At 38.0% G+C, this 24,272-nt stretch overlaps 2 protein-coding genes across 3 annotated transcripts; one reads left to right on the top strand and one right to left on the bottom strand.

The window, feature by feature from the left end:
• Positions 1-314: 314 nt before the first annotated feature.
• Positions 315-19,678, top strand: rassf8a (Ras association domain family member 8a). Of its 2 annotated transcripts, none has more exons than XM_082160486.1 (5): positions 315-615; positions 10,075-10,280; positions 13,450-14,414; positions 17,038-17,182; positions 18,421-19,678. In XM_082160486.1, exons 2-5 carry the CDS (start codon positions 10,178-10,180, stop codon positions 18,540-18,542), a joined length of 1,335 nt encoding a protein of 444 aa, XP_082016612.1. In that variant the 5' UTR covers positions 315-615; positions 10,075-10,177; the 3' UTR covers positions 18,543-19,678. The 2 variants fall into 2 exon arrangements, with proteins under 2 accessions (XP_082016612.1, XP_082016611.1); XM_082160485.1 differs by having other exon boundaries at positions 315-616; positions 10,079-10,280.
• On the bottom strand, positions 18,281-22,895 carry LOC309491089 (cytosolic 5'-nucleotidase 1B). Its single transcript, XM_082160526.1, has 6 exons — positions 22,661-22,895; positions 22,428-22,547; positions 22,212-22,344; positions 20,463-20,585; positions 20,203-20,366; positions 18,281-20,091 (listed from the first exon to the last, which is right to left on the bottom strand). Exons 1-6 carry the CDS (start codon positions 22,673-22,675, stop codon positions 19,819-19,821), a joined length of 828 nt encoding a protein of 275 aa, XP_082016652.1. The 5' UTR covers positions 22,676-22,895; the 3' UTR covers positions 18,281-19,818.
• Positions 22,896-24,272: the final 1,377 nt, after the last annotated feature.

The raw sequence follows: 24,272 nt of genomic DNA, 5'->3' as shown, positions 1-24,272 counted from the left end.
GGGTTGATTTCTATTTATATTTCCGTTTGGAATCCTTGGAATTTTAATTATGTAAATTAGTATGCAAATAAATACAATTAAACAAAAAAAGTTTAAATCAGATCGTCGGACGTCAGGCGCCCTCTTGAGGAAGAGCTGCCGCCCACCAGTATTCACACAAGTCCCACCTCCTGCGACAGGATGAGCCAATAGGAGCCTCTCAACAGCTGCCTCTGATTGGACAGATAATGGGACATTCGCAAGACGTACCAATCATAGCAAACAATGATCAGATTGAGGGCGGGACATGAGGGAATACGGCGAGTGAGATCAGATGGTCGTGTTTTCCACATACTAGCACGGATGGAGCTGCAGCACAGCGAGGAAACTTTTTCCTGTGGGGAGGCGATCCCAACGGATGAAATCCGCTCTTTTTCTTAGACTTTTGCGCTGTGAACAAAGACAAAATACAAGAGCATTTCATTTATATTTACAGAGCTTTATAGTAAGACTTAACACAGGACAAAAACCTGAACATTATAGTGTCCTTTAAATTATTGCACAAACTTTGGTCAATGTAACATCGTCTCGGACAAAAAGTGGATAAATATTTTTCTACATTTAGGCAAAAAAAAAGGTAAGAAGATTTCGCATGCGGAACAATTTAATATGTAAATGAAAATATAGTAGTTATAGCCTAGTTTGTGGTCTGTCCATCATGCGCATTCAGCATCACAACCTTAAATATTTACAGTGTACAGCCGAAGTCTTAAATTTGATCTAAAGTTTTATCAGCGGATTATGGCTTGTATCGTAAATTCGTTGTTATTTAACTAAAACCAGCATTAAAACAGCACGTCTTTAGTATTCTGGATACAAAAGCATCATAGCCATTAACATAAACACAAAACGCGAGTTTACATTATGAGCTCAAGTTTTAATACTGCAAGACATCATATTTAGTAGCCTACTTTTAAGTCCTTTATGTGGATTCAGTGGTTTGTTAACCAGTACACATACATATATGTGGTTATATTATTTATCTACTTTTGTTGTTTTCAGCTTTTTGCCACATAATTATGTCTGATTATTAATATTTGAAGAATCAGTCTGCTTCAGAACATCAATATTTGTAGGACTTTTTCATCTTGTTTATTTGACAATATTATTTCTGGACCAAATCAGCCTGTAATCTAGCCAATTAAACATGTAATATCCTTTCAATTTGTGAAAATTAATTAGTATATTGAAAGTTTAATGGTTCATTCATCATTTGGTTATTTGTCTTTTATATTGACCGCAAAATACTCATTCAGTTTCCTTAGTGCACTTTTTATGTTTCCCTCAAGTATGCAAATGCTTCACAGTGTGCAACTACTTTATTGAAAGTGGTACGATGAGAGATTATTAATAAACCACTTAGTCACGTTGACACTTCATCTAGTACCCCGTAACTCAGTTTTTGGCTGGTCCTTCAAAGCTAGCCTGCTGATCACAAGCATGGCAAAAGAACAAAGGCAGTATTATATCCAGCTAAACGTGCCATCCAGATGTTAGCGATTCTCGACGTCCTAGCTGTGGGTGCGGAGGGGGGGTCGATGGATATTCTCAAGTTTATTAAAGCACAGTCTCAGCTGAGACTCAACAAACTCTTGCTGGTTTGTAGTTAAATACCACACTAGGTGGACTTTTCTTGCCATCTAACGTCCTTAGAGAAGCACTTTGTTTAAAACCTGGCATGGTTTATTCCCTTCGAAAGCTTTGTTTTCCTGTTACCTTCCATGAAAGCACCTCATTGTTTTTATTCTTACAGGCTAAATGTGCCAAACTACAAGAAGGAATCGAGCATAGCGAAGTATACTTTAGGAAACCCGAGGGATTTAGGAGTAAGATTTGGAGATTTCACTGTGAATTCTCTCACTTTCTTCTAAACCCTCAGGTTATTGTTTTACTGGGGTGGGGAAAAAAGGTTTGTTTTTCTTCCTCCGTCGTCCCAGATGGGAGATTCGGCGAGGACACAGTTCTCCTCTGTGTTTGGCACATGGGAGGTCTTTCAAGGTCCAGTTTGATTGTGTTGTTTCTCTACTTTGCGTTTGTTTTGCACCTTCATTTTCCCTCGGGAAGCAACAAGATTCAAAACCAGAGGTTTAAATATGTATCCATACTCTGTTGTAGGTCATATAAGAGAATACCAGGAAAAAAACTATATCTTTAGTATCAAAACATGTAGTTAAAAATTAAATGTCTTAGCCATAAGATGAACATAACTTCATGTGTGTATTAGAGAGAGCGACAGGGAACTAGAGACGTCTTATCTCCTTCAGTGGCCAGCTGTGTGGAATGTGTAACCTCACTCTTATCAGTTTCCATGGTGTCAAATCAAGGCCCAAGTCTTCGGATAACCACCTGCATGCTTCAATGCTCCACAATGGCTTAGTCACTTGCTAATCTTTTTAGTAACTTCACTATACAGTATTAGATGCTTAAAGGGATAGTTCACCCACAAATAGAAAACTCTGTCATTATTTACTCACCTCATGTCATTCCAGCCCTGTATGACTTTCATTCGTCTCTGGAACATAATGGAAGATATTTTGAAGAATGTTTCAGCTGTTTATGTACATATTATGAAAGTCAATTGGACCCAAAAACCTCTAAGCTTCAATAATGGCTCAAAGGTAGAATGAAGGTAATCGGAAGGACTCGGCTGAGATATTCTCAGTAGTTGGAAGCAGCATGATCACTTTCTATGAAGAACAGATCAAAATGTCAGGCTTAAATCAACCTCATACCTAAATGTCTTCTTTGGTCACGTACGTTGAGGTTTGACATTCAATTTTGATCTGTTCAATCATATTAAGTTATTATGTAACTTCAGAACAATTAGAGGATCAAGTCTGGATTAATTTCATGCTACTTTTATGTCCTTTTTGGACCTTGAAAGTATCTATCTATCTATCTATCTATCTATCTATCTATTATCTATCTATCTAACTATTTATCTATCCCTTTCCCATGCCATCCATCCATCCTTTTCTCATGCCATCCATCCATCCATTCCTTTCTCGTGCCATCCATTTTTCCATCCATTCAGCCATCCCTTTCTCATGCCAGCCATCCATCCATCCATCCATCCATCCATTTCTTGTGCCATCCATCCATCCATCCATCCATCCATCCATCCATCCATCATCCATCCCTTTCTCATGCCATCCATCCTTCTCTTTATCCATCCATCTATCCATCCATCCATCCATCCCTTTCTCATGCCATCCATCCTTCTCTTTATCCATCCATCTATCCATCCATTCATCCATCCTTTTCTCATGCCATCCATCCATTCCTTTCTCATGCCATTCTTCTCTTTCTCCATCCATCTATCCATCCATCCCTTTCCCATGCCATCCATCCATCCATCCCTTTCCCATGCCATCCATCCAGCCATCCCTTTTTCATGCCATCCATCCTTCTCTTTCTCCGTCCAGCCATCCATGTCGATATTTCTCCGAGTGTTTTCATTCTTTGAATGGTTTCAGCCGAGGCCTGCAACTAATTATGGGAGAGTTTATAAATTGCTAGTAATTACATGTAGCATGGCAGCTAATGCAAGCACAAGCAGAATAAAAGGTTAATCCAAAATATCTCAGCAATAGTAGCGACACACTATCATTCCTCGAGAATTTAGCTCATTCTCTCTGGTTTTGGATAGACACTAATGCTGATGCTTGAATCTTGTGTCATTTGTTTTTAATTTGATCCTTTCCTCAGACTTTATGGTTTAGCTCAATTGATTCCTAACAACCAAAAGTAAGGTTTCATAACACGTATATAAAGTTAACTTCCCATATGAAGGAATATTTGCAGGGTATATTTCAATATTAGCCTTTATGCAGTTGAAGAAGAAAATGTGAGCTGCCGTACAAAATATCTAATCCTAAATTTAATTTTGGATTACAAGTTTGTTCAAATCACTAACACATATGAGCTATAATAAGTTCTGTTTTTATTAGCAAGCACCTCAAATAATTCTCTAAATCATGGACAAAGCTGAAGAGAAAAATGCTTGCCAAATGCTTTTAATAAGCAGGTTGAAATGAAGTGTGTTGTTTATATTTACACACAAAATTGGACAAGGATTATAGTTAAATTGGCAGGAAAACATTGGGTATCTTACTTGAGTGATTCCCCTAGGGAAAATGTGAATGCCTGAATCATATGAAAATTCCTGAAAGTATGAGCAATGATAAGAGGATATTACTCAGTGGAGTTAATTTGAGATGTGCAGTTCAATAGTTAGCCTTAGAGACCATACAAAATCACTGCCAGAAGAATTTATACCTGTTTCCTGTCTACAAACAACAGCTTTTCCTTCAGCTTTTCCTTCACTCCATACTAATGGTCTGAAAGCAACTACAGTAAAAGAAATAGACATAAGTAGTTTATTAATGTGATATCCTGAGATGCTCACAATTCTTTGTCCTATTGAACACTATAAATATATGCTGTTTTGGCATTGTATCAGTCAAACTCAGTTTAGTCTTCATGTGGGATGATGTCATCATGATGAAGTCAGAGTTGGATCCAGCAGTGCAGTCACCAAATGGACAGTCGTTTACTCAAGTGCTTCATGACATTCACAAATGGTGCTTGATTGACTTCTGCAGGGCTCATTTTAGACCGACTAAGTGATCACTTGTGCTCAGCATGATGTGCAGATGTTTGAATGGAGTGCTTGTGGTGGGGCGGCAATCAGATTTAACACGGTCTCTTCCTGATTAAGATCGGTGACCTGAACAAAACAGTTCAAAATGCCCAGTGTAGCTGCAGTACTTCTCAATTTCCACACTTGACGTAGACATATGCTTGTGTTTTCATGACATCCCCTAGAATTTAGGGCAGAGGTTGTGTTATAATTTATCATAATTTGTCACTTTTAACAGACAAACTTTGTCTGTTCAGATATCTGCTTCATTGGACGACTGTGGCTCTTAGCCTTACCAAGCTCTGTGTTTCAGGTTCTTGGCTTGGCTAATTCTGATCTTGTACTGTGAAAAAGACAACAAATACTATGGTCTTGTGATCTCATTTATTGTTACAGAGGTCAATTTTTAAATGACACACATTTTGATGTCACATCTTGTACTGACAACCTCGGTTCCCTTGTGATTTTGCAGTCAAACATATATGCAGCAGACGTGAAGTCATCCGTTAACTGGGCTTCCTTGCCTCAGTGATCGCTCCTGGAAAAATGTCAAAATACAGCGGGCTGCAGGCCACTTTTGCATTAGCAGGAAAAGAACACAAAATGGCCCCACAATGCATCTGACTATTGGCTGCAGGACTCCATCTGTTGTCGTGGACGCTAAAGGATAGTAAAAATGAAGGATGAAGTACTTATCTGCTCACCGAAGGGCAAAATGGAAGGAAAATTATATGCAGCATGCAACAAATGTCGCATCTTTGACATTTGTTGAGTATCTCACTCCTAAATAGTGATGAAGAAATGGCAAATGCTACATGACAATTCCAAGTGGGACATTTTTGTATAAATTTATGGCCCAATTTAAAATGTGATTTGAATGTCCTCGCATTTGGCAGCCTGGATTCGGAACTATTCCAAGCCCTGTATAAATCAAAAATTAGAAATTTGGCAAGAACCCCATGGCTCCAGTTGTAATAAAACATATTTTTTCCATTTTGGCTGAGACAGAAGAGCTCTTATGGGGGTTCCACCGCACCATATGTCTCTTCACTAAACCAGAGACATTCAATGTACTGCCTCTTTTACTTGAGAAGGCACTTTGTTGTCTGTTGGGTAGTGCATGTATTTGTGCATATATATTATTGGCATGATTATTTTAATGCAAAGTAACACAAAACTATTATATCTTGTATGTAAATGATCGGGTTACTGTAGCAGAAATGGTAGAGCATGGCGATAGCAAGGTCATAGGTTTGATTCCTAGGAAACAAGTGATAAAATGTATACTGATGATAAAAACTGTAAGCTGCTTTGGATAAAAGCAGTTTTGTTTTTTAATCTCAAGCTAAATTAGCTATTTTTAAGATCAATTATGAATTATGTGTTCAAGTTATATGAACCTTATATATATATCTGTCATTGTCAGGTTTGGTCATAGTCAAAGCAAGACAGAGATTCAGAGAAACAGACAGTTCCTTAATCATAAATCCAATTGATAACACGTAGGAGAAACTCAGGAGATGCATAACAAAACTATGTTCAATACAGAAGTGACTGAACACTGAACAAAGATAACTAAGGGCTGAAATACACAGAGAAACAGGATTGGGAACACAGGGAAACAGGAACAGAACTAAACCAAAACACAATGGCCCCATTTATCAATTTAAATGTGCAGAAATCACCTTATGGCAAGATTCACGTGTGATTCATGAAACAATCTTCAACTGAAGACTTAAGTTTGTGTGCAAAAAATAATTTTGCGTGCTTGCAGATTTTATTGGTGCAGGACGGGTGTAGTATTTCATTCAGAGAGTTGCTCTGTCTTGAAACTGTGGTTTTTGGCTACTGCAGTGCTTTACTTTCCAGTGCAGTGCCCCATAGAGTCTGTAAATCGTCCCTGTCCCTCCTCTGGAGCCAAACTCAAAGCTCTATAAACATAATGAACGAAAAAAAAAGATTTGTATTGATTTTAGAACTTCTTCAAAGAAATGGGGAGAGTAAAATACATAATTGTTTTAAAGTAGACTGTGTAATCTTGTCATTTTGGCATGTTAACAAAAAAATTGCTTGATGTATAACAGCTTTTTAAAAATATTAATAAGTGGAGTTAAAAAACAAAGCAGCAGCTTTTCAAACAAATAGACTAATGCAAAAAAAAAAGTATTTCTGCTCCTAGTGGCACCAAATGAAACAGCTGGTGAATTTTATTAGATTTTTATATTTTTCCAATTCTAATAGAAATCTGGTGCTGTCAATTTAACATTAATTTGATGTGTTACAGTGTTAATATATATATATATATATATATATATATATATATATATATATATTATATATATTATTATTATTTTTTTTTTTTTTATAAAATAAATATTTAATCACTAGCTACTGTTTCTGTAAGTGACCTTGGGTTATAGCAAGTAGTGGTGTAGTACTTCTTTGTAGTAGTGGTGGCGAGATGAAGTTCTTTAGACTGGATAAAAGATGAAAGTGGACTGAACAGAGGGCGGTGGAAGTGTTTGTGTAACACGAGAGGGAAAACATTCATTTCTGTTTAAAAACGATATTTGTTCCACTGTCATCGGGCTGAATCGATTCATCTTTTTTAAATATGATCTCTCCAGCTTTGACATCAAGAAATGACACAGTAATAATTAGGCTAATGACATGACAGGGAAATCAACCTACAAACACACACCTTAGAGAACAATTAAAAAAACTCCCAAACGGGTGAACACCTTCTCTTTCTAGCTGGCTCCATGTCTACTATTGTAGTGTAGTTCGCAAACTATAGCAAACCGAACACTCCAACTCACTGTCTCCAACTACTGGCAACCCTCGAGTTCGAGAGGGGGTTTGACACACCTTATAGTCGAAGCGTCCCAGCAAATTTGAACCCCTTCTCAAACCACTGCACTCAAATGAGGCTTCGAACGTCACCGGGGACTTTCTCAACAAAAGCTTTGAGGCTTCGGTAGGCGTAACAGCACCACTGTATTGTCTTTGATTAAATGAAGCTACGTTGATTCTTGCCTTCTTGATTGCATTTTGGGGGTTTTGTAAATATCTGTGATTTTGATCCTCTGCTCTTCTTCCCTTGCCTGCAATGAGATTGTGTGTCTCAATTTATTATATATTATATTAGCTCTAAACTATATATTCTAGTTGTGTTATTGCACTATTGGTGTGTCCTCTCAATTCATTCTTTTGATTCCACTCGTCCTGTGCCTTTCTGATTTGTGAAGCTTGATTTATGTTGAACGACTTTGGATATTCCTCTAACTGTTTGCCTTGTCTTATTAACAGCACTGCTTCAATAAATCTCCAAATGGATGTTACGCCAGTCCCAGATGTGAAACGTTTTCTTTGCTAAGAAAATAAACTGAATTTTCTCTGTAAAGCTGAAGATCTGCTCAGGCGTGCACGTTTGCCAATCCATCGTCCTAAAATTGTACCTGTTCGCAGAAGTAGGAGGAACATAATGTCAGGTCCAGCTGGTCTCACTGCATCCAGCGGGACGTCCACACTGCGGCCAACTGTTTTTCATGCTATCCTCCTCCTTCTTTTCGCACCCTCGGCACACCTCCACAAAAAGCGCGGATTCATGGCCAATTCGTTTCTTGGAAAATATGCTATTTTAGGAACGAGTGAGTTGTTGTTTCAAAAAGACTGAATCATATTGTAGACAGCAGTCTCTTGTTTTTTTTAAAAAAAAGAAAGAAGAGCTGACGAAAACTTGTCCAAAATCTGAGGAAGGAAATGTGTCCATCTGGAAGCACAGAGGTCTCCTGCTAACAGCACAGTCGTTTCCTTTTACAAAGGTTTCCTGATTAGGAAAGGCTTCCTTTATAAAACTCATCTTTGTTCCTAGCCAGATGCTTTTCAGATTTGTAAAGTTAATGGATATTTTAGTAAACAAAAAAGGTTAGAAAATTGTGAAAGTTCTTTTAATGGCTTTCTAACCACAAATGCCACTTTGATACTTCATTACATTCAGTTGAGAACAGAGAGTACTGAACTCTTGTTGGGAATCAATCGTAAAAGAAAATAAATCCGCAAAAGAATAGCGTTAAAGTGGTAGCTCACACAAAAATGATTGCTTTGTCATCATTTACTTGCACTCATGTCGTTCCAAACCCATTTGACTTTCTTTTGCTGTTATGTTAAAAGAAACTACACTATATAAGTATATTTGTTGTGTTTTTCAAGTACTCTGGTGCCTTACAAAAGATTTGTGTGATGAACAGACTTGCTAATGAAATACCAGTCAACATGGTGTCTTTGACTTGAAGAGGCCATATTGTGCCCTTTTACAAAGTCTTGATTTTGGGGTCTACTAGAATAGGGTTTCATGCTTGAATGTAAAAAAACCCCCATAATTATCCACACATTTTACATTGTTGCAGTTCCTCTCTTCCCAGTCTGTCAGTAACGCTTTTAGTTCTTTTCTCTATGAAGCCCCTTCTTCCGAAAAGCACAATGCGCTCTTATTGGTCGGCTGGATCAGTGTGTTGTGATTGGCCAAGTGTTTTGAGTGTGTTTGGGAAATGTCACCCCCCTGACCATAACCACAAGTTTCAACACACTACTAACGCAACTCAACCAAGCCTCACCTCTATTTTTGTGTATGCCTTGGGTGTGAATTATTTATGAGGAATAGGCCTGTTTTGATGCGTTCGTTCCCAGAAGAAAACTCAAGATTACAATGGAGGCGTTTCAGGGAGTTCAGAAACAGCGCACACTGATATAGAGAATAACTCCCTTTGGAGTGACTTTGTGCTTTGTAACTTTTCAGATCTTTTTGCAGACAACAACATTACACACTAAAGAAAGTTGAAAATGTAAAAAAAAGCATATTAGATCCTGTTTAAAAATGAACAAATTTCATCTTCACAAAACCAGAACCATTCTCTGCAATCCCAATTTTAGAATGTCCTCCTCTGATATAAAGTCCCTTTTTACTTTCTTTAAGAAAATATCAAAACCTTTGAACTCGAAGGCTTCGAAAACATATCACATCCTTGAGTCTGTTGTAAGGAACTTTTAATTTTTCATGACAAAATGTTATATTGTGTTGATTTGTGTAATTCTGTATACTTTCATTTGCAAAAAAGAAAAAAAAAGCCTATAGACTAAACACGTAATAGACATGTGGATGACGGCATCGTTTTCACAGATTCACATTTTTGTAGTTTACATGATGATAAGGGTGTCATTTTCAAAAACTTGTACTTTGAAACCCATTTTCTAAGTTTTGTGTTTTCAGGCCACCAAAACGCATAAAAAGTCTTCCGTTTTTAGTTGAAAACGGTGTCGTGTAAACGGCCCCTAAGGCAGTGAGATATGTACATATCTTGCCAGGTGTTTCCTAACCCTTGTTGTACATTTGCAGAGTTGCCGTGAGGGGCTGACAGCTGTAGCGCTGGACCCTTGGAGCAGAACGGAATGACCTCACAGACCAGCAGCCCCAGACCCTGCAGAGTTTGACCCGGGATGGAGCTGAAGGTGTGGGTCGATGGAGTCCAGCGCGTGGTCTGTGGGGTCACAGAGACCACAACGTGCCAGGAAGTGGTCATTGCTCTGGCTCAAGCCATTGGTAAGGAGCCTCAATTGCTCCTTTAATATAGTCTTTCATGTTTTAAGAAGTTGTATGGAACATTCAAATCATCACCTTTAATATATATATATATATATATAGCGCTTTTTACTATACAGATTGTTTCAAAGCAGCTTTTACAGTGATAAACAGGAAAATTAGCATCAACGATGCAAACAAAATTCAAATCTGCTCTAATCTCTAAAAAAAAGACAATAATATCATTGATTGAAAACGTTCATGATTTATTCACCCTCATTGTCGTTCCAAACTTATATGGCTTAACAAACTGGACATTATCAAACTTGAACACTTAAAGTTACATGAAACAAATAAAAATATGTATTCAACCTAATTGATATTCATGATTGGAAACATAAGCCAATATATTGGAAACACTTTTCATGGAGTTTTTGCAAAATTGACTTGTTTCCACTGGCCGCGTTTTCAATTCGTAATTTCAGTTTGCGCAATTTGAAGGGTGATGGAAATGCAGCCATAGTTATAAGTAGCAGTATTTAACTAAATATTTATTTTACAACAAATAATAAGTACACTTGAAAGTCTGCACACTTCTGCTAAGCAGACGTCTACCTAACAGTCAAAAGCGTCCTTACATCACTGAAGTGTGGACTAAAGTGAGGGCTTAGAGTGCCAATTGGGACAAGCCTTCAAACGAATAGTTCAATGAAATGAATCATCTGAAAAAACTGATTCACCAAAATGAATAAGGCTTCCCAAAACACAAGGAGTAGCACAATATGACATTAAAAGAGTGATAAAGAATTCTGTCATGCTACTGCTATTTGTTGAAAAAATAGGTCGTTACTGGAAAAGAGCTTTTACTACCAAAAAAACTACTCCCCAACAGTGGAATAAAGACTATATTGCTGACACAGATGCCATAAATTCTCAGTGATGCTGAAACCATCTGGCATCCAGGTTGATCATCATCCATTTTATAATTGAAAAGAAGATTAAGTATAGGAGAGTTTGTATTGGCTTGAGACTAGTTGAACAGCTTGTCTAAAGACATCAGACATATTTTAAGGAGTTTAAGGAGAGGCAAAAATGCTGATTTCAGTTAATTGCATCACCAGTGGGACCCAAAGCAATTTGTTTTTCATTTAAACCTGTCTAGTCGACGTCACCATTTGATTCTATTTTCAGCTGCACTCAGACTGGTGTAATCTAAGGGCCCCCTCTTGTATTAGTGTGAAATGCACTGGCGCAACCAAAGTGCCCGCTGACATGGAAAATCTGACTCATTCTACTGAAAGAAAAAACTCTCAAGAACACCTCGATCCTCTTTCACAGTTTTGGGAATGATGCCTATGTTTTTACAGAGGGTAAATAGTACAAAAATTCATTGCTCACTATTTCAAACACAGTATATATTCAAATAAAGTGCTCTAACCATATTAAGATAAATTATTTGGTTGTTTTGCCAAGTAGCAAATTATATGGTAGTGGAGCAGAGATGTGCAGAGAGTTCAGGGGCTCAAATATAAAAAGGGGGAATCTATCAGTATAATTATATATTTATACGTAATTCCGCGTCACCATTTTGTGTGTGTACTTTTCACATAATAGGCCTGTAGATGGCACTTAGATTTAATATAACCAACTAGGATAGTTTCATCAAATAGTAAATCAATATTCAGCTCATAAATTTGAGTAAATTAAAACTGGTTAAAATAAATGTGACTTCTAGTTCTGCAAGGTTTTGCGAAGTGCTTTGTAGTCAATTTACATCCGATTTTTAAGCGACACAATTTAAATTGTAAAAAGAGATAAACCGCAGATCCAGATTGCTCCACAAATGCAAATTGTTCCTTGTCTTTTTTTTCTCTTTTAGCTATTTCACCTTTGTTTAAAGGTGACATATTATGCTCCTTTTCACAAGATGTAATATAAATCTATGGTGTCCCCAGAATGTGTCTGTGAAATTTCAGCTCAAAATACCCCCCAGATAATTTATTATAGCTTGTCAAAGTTGCCCCTTTTTGGGTGTGAGCAAAAACGCGCCGTTTTTGTGTGTGTCCCTTTAAATGCAAATGAGCTGCTGCTCCCCGTCCCTGTTCAGGAGACGGGCGATCCTTTACACAAGCTTCGGATACTCCGACAATAACATAACACACAAATTTCAAAAATAACATTTGCGGAGTGCAGCCTTACAGAGATACGTTTCTGAATGGTTAGTGGATATATTTATGTAGTTGTGGAGTTACATTGATTCATCTCATCGAGTCATCGACTTGCATGTCCCGTCATATAATATTATAGGTAATATTATAATAAGATCCCCTTCCTACGTCAGAAGGGGAGCAACATCTGATCGGCTTATTTTTTTACATGCTTGCAGAGAAAAGCTCACCAAAACAAAGTTACTGGGTAGTCACTTTTCACGTTTTCTGGGTTGGTAGATGCACCGGGGACCTGATTATAGCACTTAAACACAGAAAAAGTCAGATTTTCATGATTTATGTCCCCTTTTTTTTTTTTTTACTGAAAAACTACTATGTAGTTTTTAACCGATCTATGAATAAGACCAAGAAATGACTCCCCTTCATATTGTCCAATTAAATTTTAGCTTGTTTTTCCACATCACGATTGGTTGGTGTATTATACATGACAAATGGGCATCAATGAATTATGTAATATTTGTAAATATGTAAAATGTGGATTTTTAATTGAATCGACACACTAGCAAACCCTGAGAGAGCCATAAATGTTTGCACGGTTCTCGATCGCTTTTGTAAACAGACTGTGTGGTCACAGTTTTGAACATGCAACTACTGACATAAACTCCTTGTAGCCTATTTTACTTTTACAGTGAGCAGATTAATTACAACAACAACAAAAAAGATTGAATTGTGGTTAGCAAACAAGCATTGTCAGAATGCCGATCTGTCAGTCAAGCCTGAAGCAAGATGCAAATCTTTAGCAACGCATTATGGCAACAAAGTCTCAGTATGTGTGACAGCAGATAGAATAAAATAAAGACTTTTGAGCTATACGTTACTGTTTTGTACAATAACAACACTGACACCACTAGATAATAAAATAAGTCATTAGTCAGCGCAACAAATTACTGAGTGCAACTTTCATATCTATGGTTCCAATCTTAGTCTTACTCAGCAATGCAAACTTTATTCTTTTTTTATAGGTCGCACAGGACGCTACACACTGATTGAAAAATGGAGGGACACCGAGCGGCATCTTGTTCCTCACGAGAGTCCAGTGGCCTCTCTGAACACGTGGGGGCAGTATGCCGGTGACGTGCAGTTTATCCTACACCGCACGGGCCCCTCTCTCAACGAGTACCACACAACTGAAGGTCTGACTCCTCGGGGCCCAGAGCGAGGCTTGCATCGGCAGAGCCTTCCACTGATGGCCAAGCTCCGAGCTCCAGGTGACCGTTCCCTCCGTCGGCGCGAGCCACGGCGCAAATCTCTGACCTTCACCGGCGTGCCCCGCAGTCTGAGGGACATTCTGAGTGGAGGCAGGCTCGGCGACAGTAGTGCCAAACAACGAGAGGTTTTAGTGAGAAGTGCCCACAATTCGCCGTCAATGTCCCCTCGCTTATCAGGCAACCGGATGGAGGATCTTTCCCAACTGGTGAGGCTGCAAAGGGAGACTCTTTCCGTTCTAGACAGCAGGATGGATGCATATGAGGGGGAGCTTCGGATGTTGACTGAGAAAAGAGTTGGACTACAGGATGGTGAACTGTATGTGAAGATGACAGAGGAGGTTTCAAGGTTGGAAAAGCAGGTGCGAAGGAACAAGGTAGAGATCGAGGAAGAGGAATTCTGGGCAACTGAGCTCCAGATTGAGCGGGAGAGCGAGAGGCAGCTGCAGGAACGAATCCAGGAGTTGAGCAGTCGGCTGCACAGTTGTGAGTTGGATCTGGATCAGCGGCTGGTGTCTCTGCAGGGTGTACAGGCAGGGATAGAGGCTCAAAGGCAGCGTAAGGAGACCAGAGAGACCCAGCAGGCCAGTGAAGGGGAAGTGAAGGCTAGACTTCAGAGAGTGAAAGCAGAACTCAAGGCTCAGGCTCAACACACGGCCCAGCTTGAAAACAGCTCAAGAGCTGTGGACCGCTCATTGGCTGAGTCGTGCAAGAGAATGCAGGTACGTCAAGGTTAACTCAAAAAATGTTGTAATCCATAGGAAATTTTAAATATAAAGTAGAAGAGCACAATGGTAATCAATGGTCTTGTGCTTCAGATTTCTGCTATAAAGACAAGCATTGCTTTTCATTAGTGTACGTTGCATTCTGGCTGCAAGGAAGTCTACAATACCCAGATTAAACTATTTTCGATTTCCATTCAGGTTAGTGGCAGTTGTTCAGCTGGGGCAGGATCCCCCAGAAGTACGCAATTTTAATTCAGCCATCTTTGCTCATGGGCACAAAAGCTGGAATACACTACACAACTTTTGCCCAGAGTTTTACCTCAATTTGCAGTCTGGCTGAGTCGACACTAGCTGCCGAATGTCAGATTTTTGCTGATTTTTTAGCTCCAGACTATGAATCCATCCAATCGGAGGATATCAAACATGTTTTTAGCCAATTTTAGAACACATTTTTTTCATTTATTATGCGTCTCCTAGCAATGAAGTTCATTTTCTGTGTGAGTTTGTTGTGTTCAGAATGACCTGAAAGTCTGGTAGTGTGTGAATCTCATCTTGTTTAGTGTATTAGAGAGTAAGTTATTAGTGCAGTTTTTCTCTGTAACCATTTACCAAGTCAGCAAGTGTATGATGCCTTGTATTTTAAAATCTCGGTTTTAAAAGTCAGGTGATGTATTGTAGCCTTAAAGGGTTAGTTCAGTGAAAATTTTTTATTCGGTCATAAATTACTCACCTTCATGTTGTTCAAACCTGTAAGACTTTCATTCATCTTCAGAACACAAATGAAGATATTTTTTATGAAATCTGAGATATTTCTGTCCCTCCATTGACAGCTAAGCAACTACCACTTTGATTGCTCAAAAAGTTCATAAAGAGTTTATAAAACTAATCCATATGAATTGAGCTGCTTAGTCCAAATTTTCTGAAGAGAAACGATCGCTTTATATAATGAACAGATTGAATTTAGGCTTTTATTCCCATTTAAACATTCAACAACTCACACATCAGTTGTAGTGAACGGAAGCTGTGAGAACCAATGAGGTTCATTCTCGTGTTATTCAGCACGTTTGAGCTTCAGCAAGAACCAATGAGGTTCATTCTCGTGTTACGCAGCACGTTTGAGCTTCAGCAAGAACCAATGAGGTTCATTCTCGTGTTACACAGCACGTTTGAGCTTCAGCAAGAACCAATGAGGTTCATTCTCGTGTTACACAGCACGTTTGAGCTTCAGCAAGAACCAATGAGGTTCATTCTCGTGTTATTCAGCACGTTTGAGCTTCAGCAAGAACCAATGAGGTTCATTCTCGTGTTACACAGCACGTTTGAGCTTCAGCAAGAACCAATGAGGTTCATTCTCGTGTTATTCAGCACGTTTGAGCTTCAGCAAGAACCAATGAGGTTCATTCTCGTGTTACGCAGCACGTTTGAGCTTCAGCAAGAACCAATGAGGTTAATTCTCGTGTTATTCAGCACGTTTGAGCTTCAGCAAGAACCAATGAGGTTCATTCTCGTGTTACACAGCACGTTTGAGCTTCAGCAAGAACCAATGAGGTTCATTCTCGTGTTATTCAGCACGTTTGAGCTTCAGCAAGAACCAATGAGGTTCATTCTCGTGTTACACAGCACGTTTGAGCTTCAGCAAGAACCAATGAGGTTCATTCTCGTGTTACACAGCACGTTTGAGCTTCAGCAAGAACCAATGAGGTTCATTCTCGTTACGCACATTTGAGCTTCTGTGAGATGTTTGTTCTCACGTGTCAAGCACGTTTATGTTCGCTGTTTACATGTGAATAAAAGCCTAAAATTAATCTGTTCATCTTATAAGCGATCGGATCTCTGCAGAAAAGTTTGACTAAATCGCTCAACTCATATATATTATTCCTACGATCTCTTTTTAAAGAGTCAAAGTGGTAGTTGCGTAGCTGTCAATGGAGGGACAGAAATCGCTTAGATTTCACAAAGAATATCTTCATTTGTGTTCCGAAGATGAACGAAAGTCTTACGGGTTTGGATCGACATGAGAGTGAGTAAATGATGACAGAATTTTCAATTTTGGGTGAAATAACCCTTTAAACGGGTTAACAATGGTGTTTCATAGCATTATCTGAAGGCTCCACAAGAACGTGCAAACAAAGTCTTTCATTAGCGACTAGCCTGAGCTGTGATGTCAAAGGCAGCAGGGAACATTTCTACTTAACACTTTTAAGAGCCATCCAAAAAAAAAATCTGCATCTACCAGCAGGGACTAACTGGACCAGGCTAACCAGCCAAACCTCGACTTATTAGTGTCCCCCATCAGGCTTCTCAAGTAATTAAACCAGCTAAATATTCATGCCGGTTGACTGGCTTCAATAAAGGGTGAACTAGACTAACACCAATCTGGCACTAACTAGCATAGAAATGCATGCTGGTCTTAGCTGCTCTTATCAGCTGGGTTCTGTCTAAAACTGTGATTGCTGTAAATACAAAAATGACGCATGTGTTTGGATTCTTGAGATAATTTTGTGGAAGTACATTGGAGAATTGTTACTAGCCAGTTGTTACTGCATTGCTGCAGGCTGAATGCCAGTTGCAACACTACACAGACATTTCATTAGTACCCTCTCCTCCCTCTTTCCACCAGGAGAGTCACTATGAGCTGGAGCAGCTGACTAAAGAGTTGAGGCAGGTAAACCTACAGCAGTTTATTCAACAAACAGGCACCAAAGTCACGGTTCTGCCCGTGGAGCCTGGCGATGAGGACTCTAGCAACACAAGAGAAGATAAAGGTATCTGTTTTACTGACAACATATCCAAAGCCCCATATCAGAACCAAATAGTCTGTGGTTCAGAATTGCTCCATACAGAATGGATACTGTTAGCGTTCAGCATGAATGACGACAATACCTCAACCATAATGAGTAATGAGTGCATTTTACAAGTGTCATTAATAGCAAGACCACATCTGGTTTCAATTTAGTGCAGTGGCAAAACTGCTGGCCCTTGTGATATCTGCTTTTTAAAAAGCAAAAAATAAATAATGGGTTTTGTGGGTAGGAGAGCTAAATGTTTTTTTTTTTCCTGTAAACCGCATAAGGCTGAGGGCGATTCAAAAGCACTGCTGAGAGTTGTGCCGTGACAGATTATAGTTGCAATGATTGACTCAACAGTCCTACCTCTGTTATTTACTCCGTCTAGTACAAAAAAACTGTTATTTCTTTTTAACTTTAATGACGTCAATCCTGGACGGAGGGAAAAAACATTAAAGTTGCAAGCTTTCTGTTTGTAGATGTCACTAAGTTCAAAGTGATTCCTTTTTGTTTTGTTTATAATACGAATCCAAAGTGCCCCCTTGTGGTTGGAGATTGTATTGTAAGTGTTATTCCTGCAGTCATGGCCAAACAGTTTACACCAATGGTGCCCAATCCTGTTCCTGTAGAGTTACCTTTCTGCAAAGTTCAGCTTTAACACAACTGAACCAGCAAATTAAGATCTCCAGGAGCACTTGATGAATACAGTTGGATCTGAACTCTGTAGATAGGTAGATCTCCAGGAACAGGATTGGACACCATTGGTTTACACTATCCAAAGGCTTGGCTACATAGGAATGAAATATTAGCCTGCATACTACTTTTTGCTATCTGATCAAATGATGAGTAATTTGTCACACTGGAAATGCATCAAATACATTGCATTGTGGGGTACTGCATTTCACTCAGTGTGCCCTGTTGTATTTGCATATTTCATGTACTCAGAAAAGTGGCATTCTATGCATTGTGTATATATACTGCAGAAATAGTAGTATGATATTCATAACAAGCAACTGTTATTGTAATAAAGAAAAGATTACAGTTATTAAAGATTAAAGTGATTAAAGATAAAAAAAATTCAGTTAGTCCATTCATCAAATTTCCCATTTGACCTTGATTATATTGGCGGTCAAATAGAATATTCTTAAGATCCCTGTTAGTGAAATGAGATATTAGACTACGTTCTTTAATAATATGTAATTTATTTCATTTCCCAGACTTCGCTGCATTAACTGGCTCGCTGAAACGACCGGGTTTATCTTATCCTGTGGTTGGCAGCATCCGTGGACTACACAGTCCAATCTCCTCAGGTTTGAATCCTGAAGGCATCTACGTTTGAGCACCATAAATCACTTCAGATTTTTAAAAACCTCTCCCTATATGTTTTCAGCTGAATTATTTTTATTCTTAGCTACAGCAGGTATTCTCAGCATAAAGGAGAACCAGTGGTAAAACCCCTTTCAAGTAGTTTTTCAATACTTGATCACAAAGAACTGTATACCATTTCAATGCAAACTAAAGTATTCTGATCACTGCAGTGTCTACTATTTGAAAGTGGTACTTGTAGCCTTGTCACACAGAAACTATCAGATGAAGGATGAATTACTTTGGAAGCTTAAATATATTTTTGTATTATTATTTTAGCCTCTGAACCTGTAAACCTGTGATATTTACGTTTATTGTTTTGTTTTTATACATTTCATACTGTGGTTGATTTTTATGTTTATCAATCTGTAAGTGTTTTACTATGTTGAGCCAAAGAACAATCACCTATTTTAGTTGCAATATGTTACTGCAAAATTTCATACTCCTTGCTTTACTTTAACCAATGTCATTATTGTCAATATATGCATAAAATGTTACTGATATTGAGAAATACACAAGTATTATTGCTTGAAATGTACTTTTACTCTTAAAGGGATAGTTCGCCCAAAATGAAAATTCTCACCCTAGTGTCGTTCCAAACTTGTATGACTTTCTGTCTTCTGTCGAACACAAAAGGAGACATATATGTATCAGTGTTTTGAGACTTCATTTTGAGTCAACTATATCCCTTTAATATTATTACATATGTTTTACATAATTTGTTTCAGCCAAAAAATGAAATCACAGCTATTTAGCTGACAGTAGTGCCTTACTGAAATTCAACCGAAGCCATGTTAGGATCAAGTTTAATGATGGTGCAAGCATGTTAACTCTGTGAATTAGATTTTGGTATTTTCAGTATATATATATATAAAATCTGTTAAGTTTAATGCTCAAATTTTGCTAACATGTTGTCTTGTACTTATGGCTGCGTTTGATTTCAGTAGAGTTTGGGGGTATCTAAACTTGTTTTAAATTGTTTCCTACAGTATGTGGAGTTTGCTAATTGTCAACCATTTACTATATATATTTTTTGTAAACAGTTGATATAAACCCCTGAACATCTATATATAGCGATGTGAATCACTATTAAAGCCAAATCACCTCGTATGATAGCTCCTTATTTTACAACATAATCCTTTTGAATAATAAATACAAAGTCAAGTGTAACTGCAAGAGAACAGAATTGGCACCTGATTAAAATAAAAAGGAAAGCCACACTTGTGTGTCCAGCCTAGTGCTACTGACTCTCAGGAATGGGAGGAAAAGTCCCACATGTTGTGAAGGCCACCGTCCAATAGTATGTGAGGTTTAACTACAGCCAAAATGGGGCTGCAAGGAGCTCCAGCAAGACAAAACGCCTCGTCCGCATCCAGACCCCATTCACGAAGAGTTTTTAGGGCAGTGGCACAGATGTTTCGAGAGCCCCACACGGTTAAGACACAGGTGCAGAGAGGGCTGTTCTCATGCCCGAACCTCCTCCTCATATGACCAATCAGAACGGCAAACTCCTCCATACAGATCTGATAACATAAGACTAGGTTAATAAGACTAATGGTCCTTAATTTAAAGAAACAACAACATAGTATTAGAGCAAAAAATATGAAATATTATACAAATATTACACGATTTACCTTTGCTGCTTTGATGGCCTCTATTTGGGTTTCACTGAATCCAAAATCTGAAAGACTATCAAGTGTATCCTCAGAGAAACCGATAACATCTCCTGAGAAAATGACTTTCAGCTTATTGAGGATCTGATGATCAGCCTGATCATACAGCAAAGCAGCTGGAATTCCTAAACTCAACACAATGTGCAAACATTAATGTAAATAATCCTGCAATAACTTTAAAAATAATGTGTTAAATGTTCATGCATCACGAGGTGATCTACCAGTATGCAGAGCATTATAGACATCATCCCTGTCAGTAGAGACGAACAGCTTTACTTTGTTTGATTGAAGAGTATTTATGAGTTCTTCCTTTTTGCAAAAGTAAAATTTGCCTATTTCTAGACCTGGTGATGGAAAAAAAGCAAAGCAATATAAGCATATAGCATAAGAAATAAGCATATATTTGAACAAAAATTGCATAATAATAATAATTTGATACAATTATATAGCACTTTTCTGGGTGTTCAAAGCGCTTTACATAGAAGGGGAAATCTCCTCAACCACCACCAATAAGAATAGGGTGTAAAAATATATATATTAATAGCCTGGTTAAAACCAGACCATTCTCAGTAGTAACTGAGTTATGGTCTGGCAAAGCTTCATTAATAACTCATTTCCAAAGGGGCGTCACCAACGGACGTCGCTCAAATGCCTCTGGGCGCAATTGGATAGACCTAAAACCAATCAGAGCGATCGTCATGTGTAAAGCCATATGCTGCGTCCCAATTCGCCTAAGTTACACTACGCCATAAAAGTATGTACTCTTTTTGTGAAGAAAAGGTATTTACTTTAGAATGTGTAGCAAAAAAGTAGGCAAGCTTTGGGACATACTACTTCGTCATCTTTATCGGACGGATCTGTCGCGTGCGTCCTGTCACGTAAACTGCCCTGTCAATCATCTTGTCACAGTTAAAATCCTCTATTAAATCGAATTTAATTTCCTACCGTTTCGGAGAGAAATGTAGTAGCACGTTCATCTGCCAGTGGGTCTTTCATGGAGACTGTCCTCATGTGTTTGCAATTTTAATATAATAATGCATTTAAAAGTTGCTGCGCTTCACCAACAGACGTCGCTCAAATGCCTCTGGGCGGAATTGGATAGACCTAAAACCAATCAGAGCGATCGTCATCGTGTAAAGCCCGCCTCAACGTTTCTGATTGGTGACGCGATTTCGACGGATTAGAAATGGGCTTGAATGAGCTCTTTGCCAGACTACTTGCAGAGCAAATCTAAATTTGCCGGAAGTTGTCTGGGTTTTCCCAGGCTAATATATTAAAGTATTACTAGCACAAATCCCATGTTTTTATTATTATTATGAAACATCTTAGATATGACGATAAATTACACAACAAAAATAGCATGAAAATGTGATAATTATAAATGTATATTACTTGCTGTGAAAAAGTGATTCAGGCCCGAATTTCTTTTAAACAATTCATATGTTACAAAAATATTAGACAATTATCTATAAAATAACAATTAATAAAAAGTCAAAACTGTATACAAATAAAATAAAATCTGTAACAGGTTTGCAAATATATGGAGCCCCTAAGGTGACAAACTTTGCGTTTGCAAGGAAAACCTTTGCAACCAACAAAAAGTTGCAGTTTCTCGACGGGGAAGAACGCAAACATTTTGTGAGCGAACGCGAAGTTTCGATGGGGGAACGGAAACATATTGCAAGCGAATGGAAAGTGGAACGCAAACATTTTGTGAGCAAACAGTTCCTCAATTCTCAGAGAAACGCACAACATTTGCGAGAACGCAAAAGCATTGACAAATAATTTGTTCTCCCATCTCATATTTTTTTTCTTTCCAATGTCCCTTTAGGGACTCCGTACAAATAGCAAGGCTGAGTAATATTAAATATTACACATTTTTAGTTGCACCTAAAATTAGGAAACAGGAAAAATAGATTAATTTTATGTGTAAGTGCCATATTAAAATTGCCTTGCCAAAGTGAACTTACCATAATGCTTTACACTCTCAACTATCTTTATTTTGAATTCTTCTGAACACTCCTTTGCAATGAGAATCACTTCAAAAAGCAAAGATTCAGTCTTGTTCTGGTCCACAAGTCTCTCATTCACTGTTTGCACAGCCTATTTACAGCAAACATTTCAAAATCAGGATAAATCTCATCTGAATATGGCCAGTCTCCAATGACTGTATTATAATTAAATACCTTAATAAACGTGAATGCTCCGCCTTTGGGTAGTGCATCTGTGTTTGTGGACGTTGAGAGTTTGTCCAAGTCAAATAGGTCATTATATTGCAGCGCAATCATAAGAGGACCTGTGCAAATCTGTAGAAACAGAGTAGATTAAGCCATGAATGTGTGTAAATCAAGCGCATTATGAAGTTCCGTCGATTACTGCAGCTCTCACTAGCAGACAGTGTAGTAACTTCTGACTTTACCTTGTTATCCTCCATTCCCTTCAAAACATCCGCCCTTCGCCTACGTTAACAGATGCGGAAGTGAAGAAAATCTTACGACCGTAACGTCAACAAAAACAAAACAAACCGGCACGTAATTTAGCATTACATGGACACGTATAAAAGATGTTTGAAATGACGTAATTATAAAGTGAAATGTGAGTGCATGTGCTTCCCACCAGCCGCTGCATTGTTCTGTAACTGGTGCTGGTTCAACATTCAGTGTGTTACTATCACCCGCCGCCGCCTCGCGCTGCGGAGCGGCACAACATCAGGCGGATCGAGCTTTTGCTTTATTAAAATACCTATAATTAAAAAGCTGCATCTTTCCACGCTGTCATATAAACAGCCATGATACCGATCTGGCAAGAGCAGAAACTTGCTCTATTTCGAAAGTAGGCTATATATAACTAGCCTTTCAGTAAGTGAGTCAGATGTTGATTCAGTAACCACACCTATGGATGATGCATAGGTTTATATCCTCCTGGGACCCAGGAATAGACTTTTGTCTACTGTAGTGGATATTGCATTTTTGTGAATTTCTCTGACATCATACATGTCCCATAGACCTGGGTGTCCTGTAAAGAGCACATTCAGGGCTTTTCAGAGATACCAAATGTTTGGAGGTTTCACCATGAAAACAACTTCTCCTTGGTCTTTAAAAATGTCTGACATTAATTTAGTGATCAAATGTAGGAAATATGATCATTTAGGCCTATTGTAATTATAATTTAAATCTGACTACTTTTTTAATTGTATTTCATAAACCAACATCTCAGGAAAATGTTATGGGGTTTCAAATAATTAAATAAAAAACTTTCTGTTACAGGGCATTGATTTCATACATGTCCACTGTAGAGGACACCAGGACTTAAATCATGTTTATCAGGGAGACACAGCAAGAGAATATGGAAATAAATTATACATTAATATTCCTATGAAATATTAGATATTATTATTAAAATGTTGCCAATTATTACACTTCTTTTTTCATTAAATGTTGCTCCAAGAACACATTAATGTGCAAATCAGATACAGTGTACACATTGCATTGAATGGGAATATTAATTTATGGCCATTTTACCCACATATTGCATAAAGTAAAATGGTGTATCAATTCATTCCGTTATATCTTTCATAACATAGTTGAGAATCATCTTTATACAAATTTTGGTTAAAAAAAATCCTGAAACCCTAAAGTTTATTGGTGATTGAAAAAAAAAATCCCATTGTTTTTGCCTATACATATAATTTCATGTCATTTTATTTTTTAAACAACTGAGTCCTGGTGTCCACTACAGAGGACATAGCATAACGTATGAATAAAAATTATTTTTAAAAAATGTTTTTTTTACCATTTGTTTCTTATGCTCTTAACAATGTGATGACATGAAAAAAAAAAAAGACCCAATTCTGGGTCTCAGGAGGATATGGAAGAGGGTTTCCGCGACACGGATTAATAAAAAAATGTATAAGATAATTGCGACTTTAATTTCTCACAATTCTGACTTTAAAACTTGCAATTACGAATTTATATCACGCAATTCTGACTTTACAACTCGCAATTGCGACTTTATATCATGCATTGCGACTT

Source organism: Leuciscus leuciscus (genome assembly GCF_965113295.1).
Source record: "Leuciscus leuciscus genome assembly, chromosome: 25".
Taxonomy (NCBI): Eukaryota; Metazoa; Chordata; class Actinopteri; order Cypriniformes; family Leuciscidae; genus Leuciscus; species Leuciscus leuciscus.
Note: the sequence above shows the minus strand (reverse complement) of the source record. Positions and strands in the feature narration are given on the sequence as shown.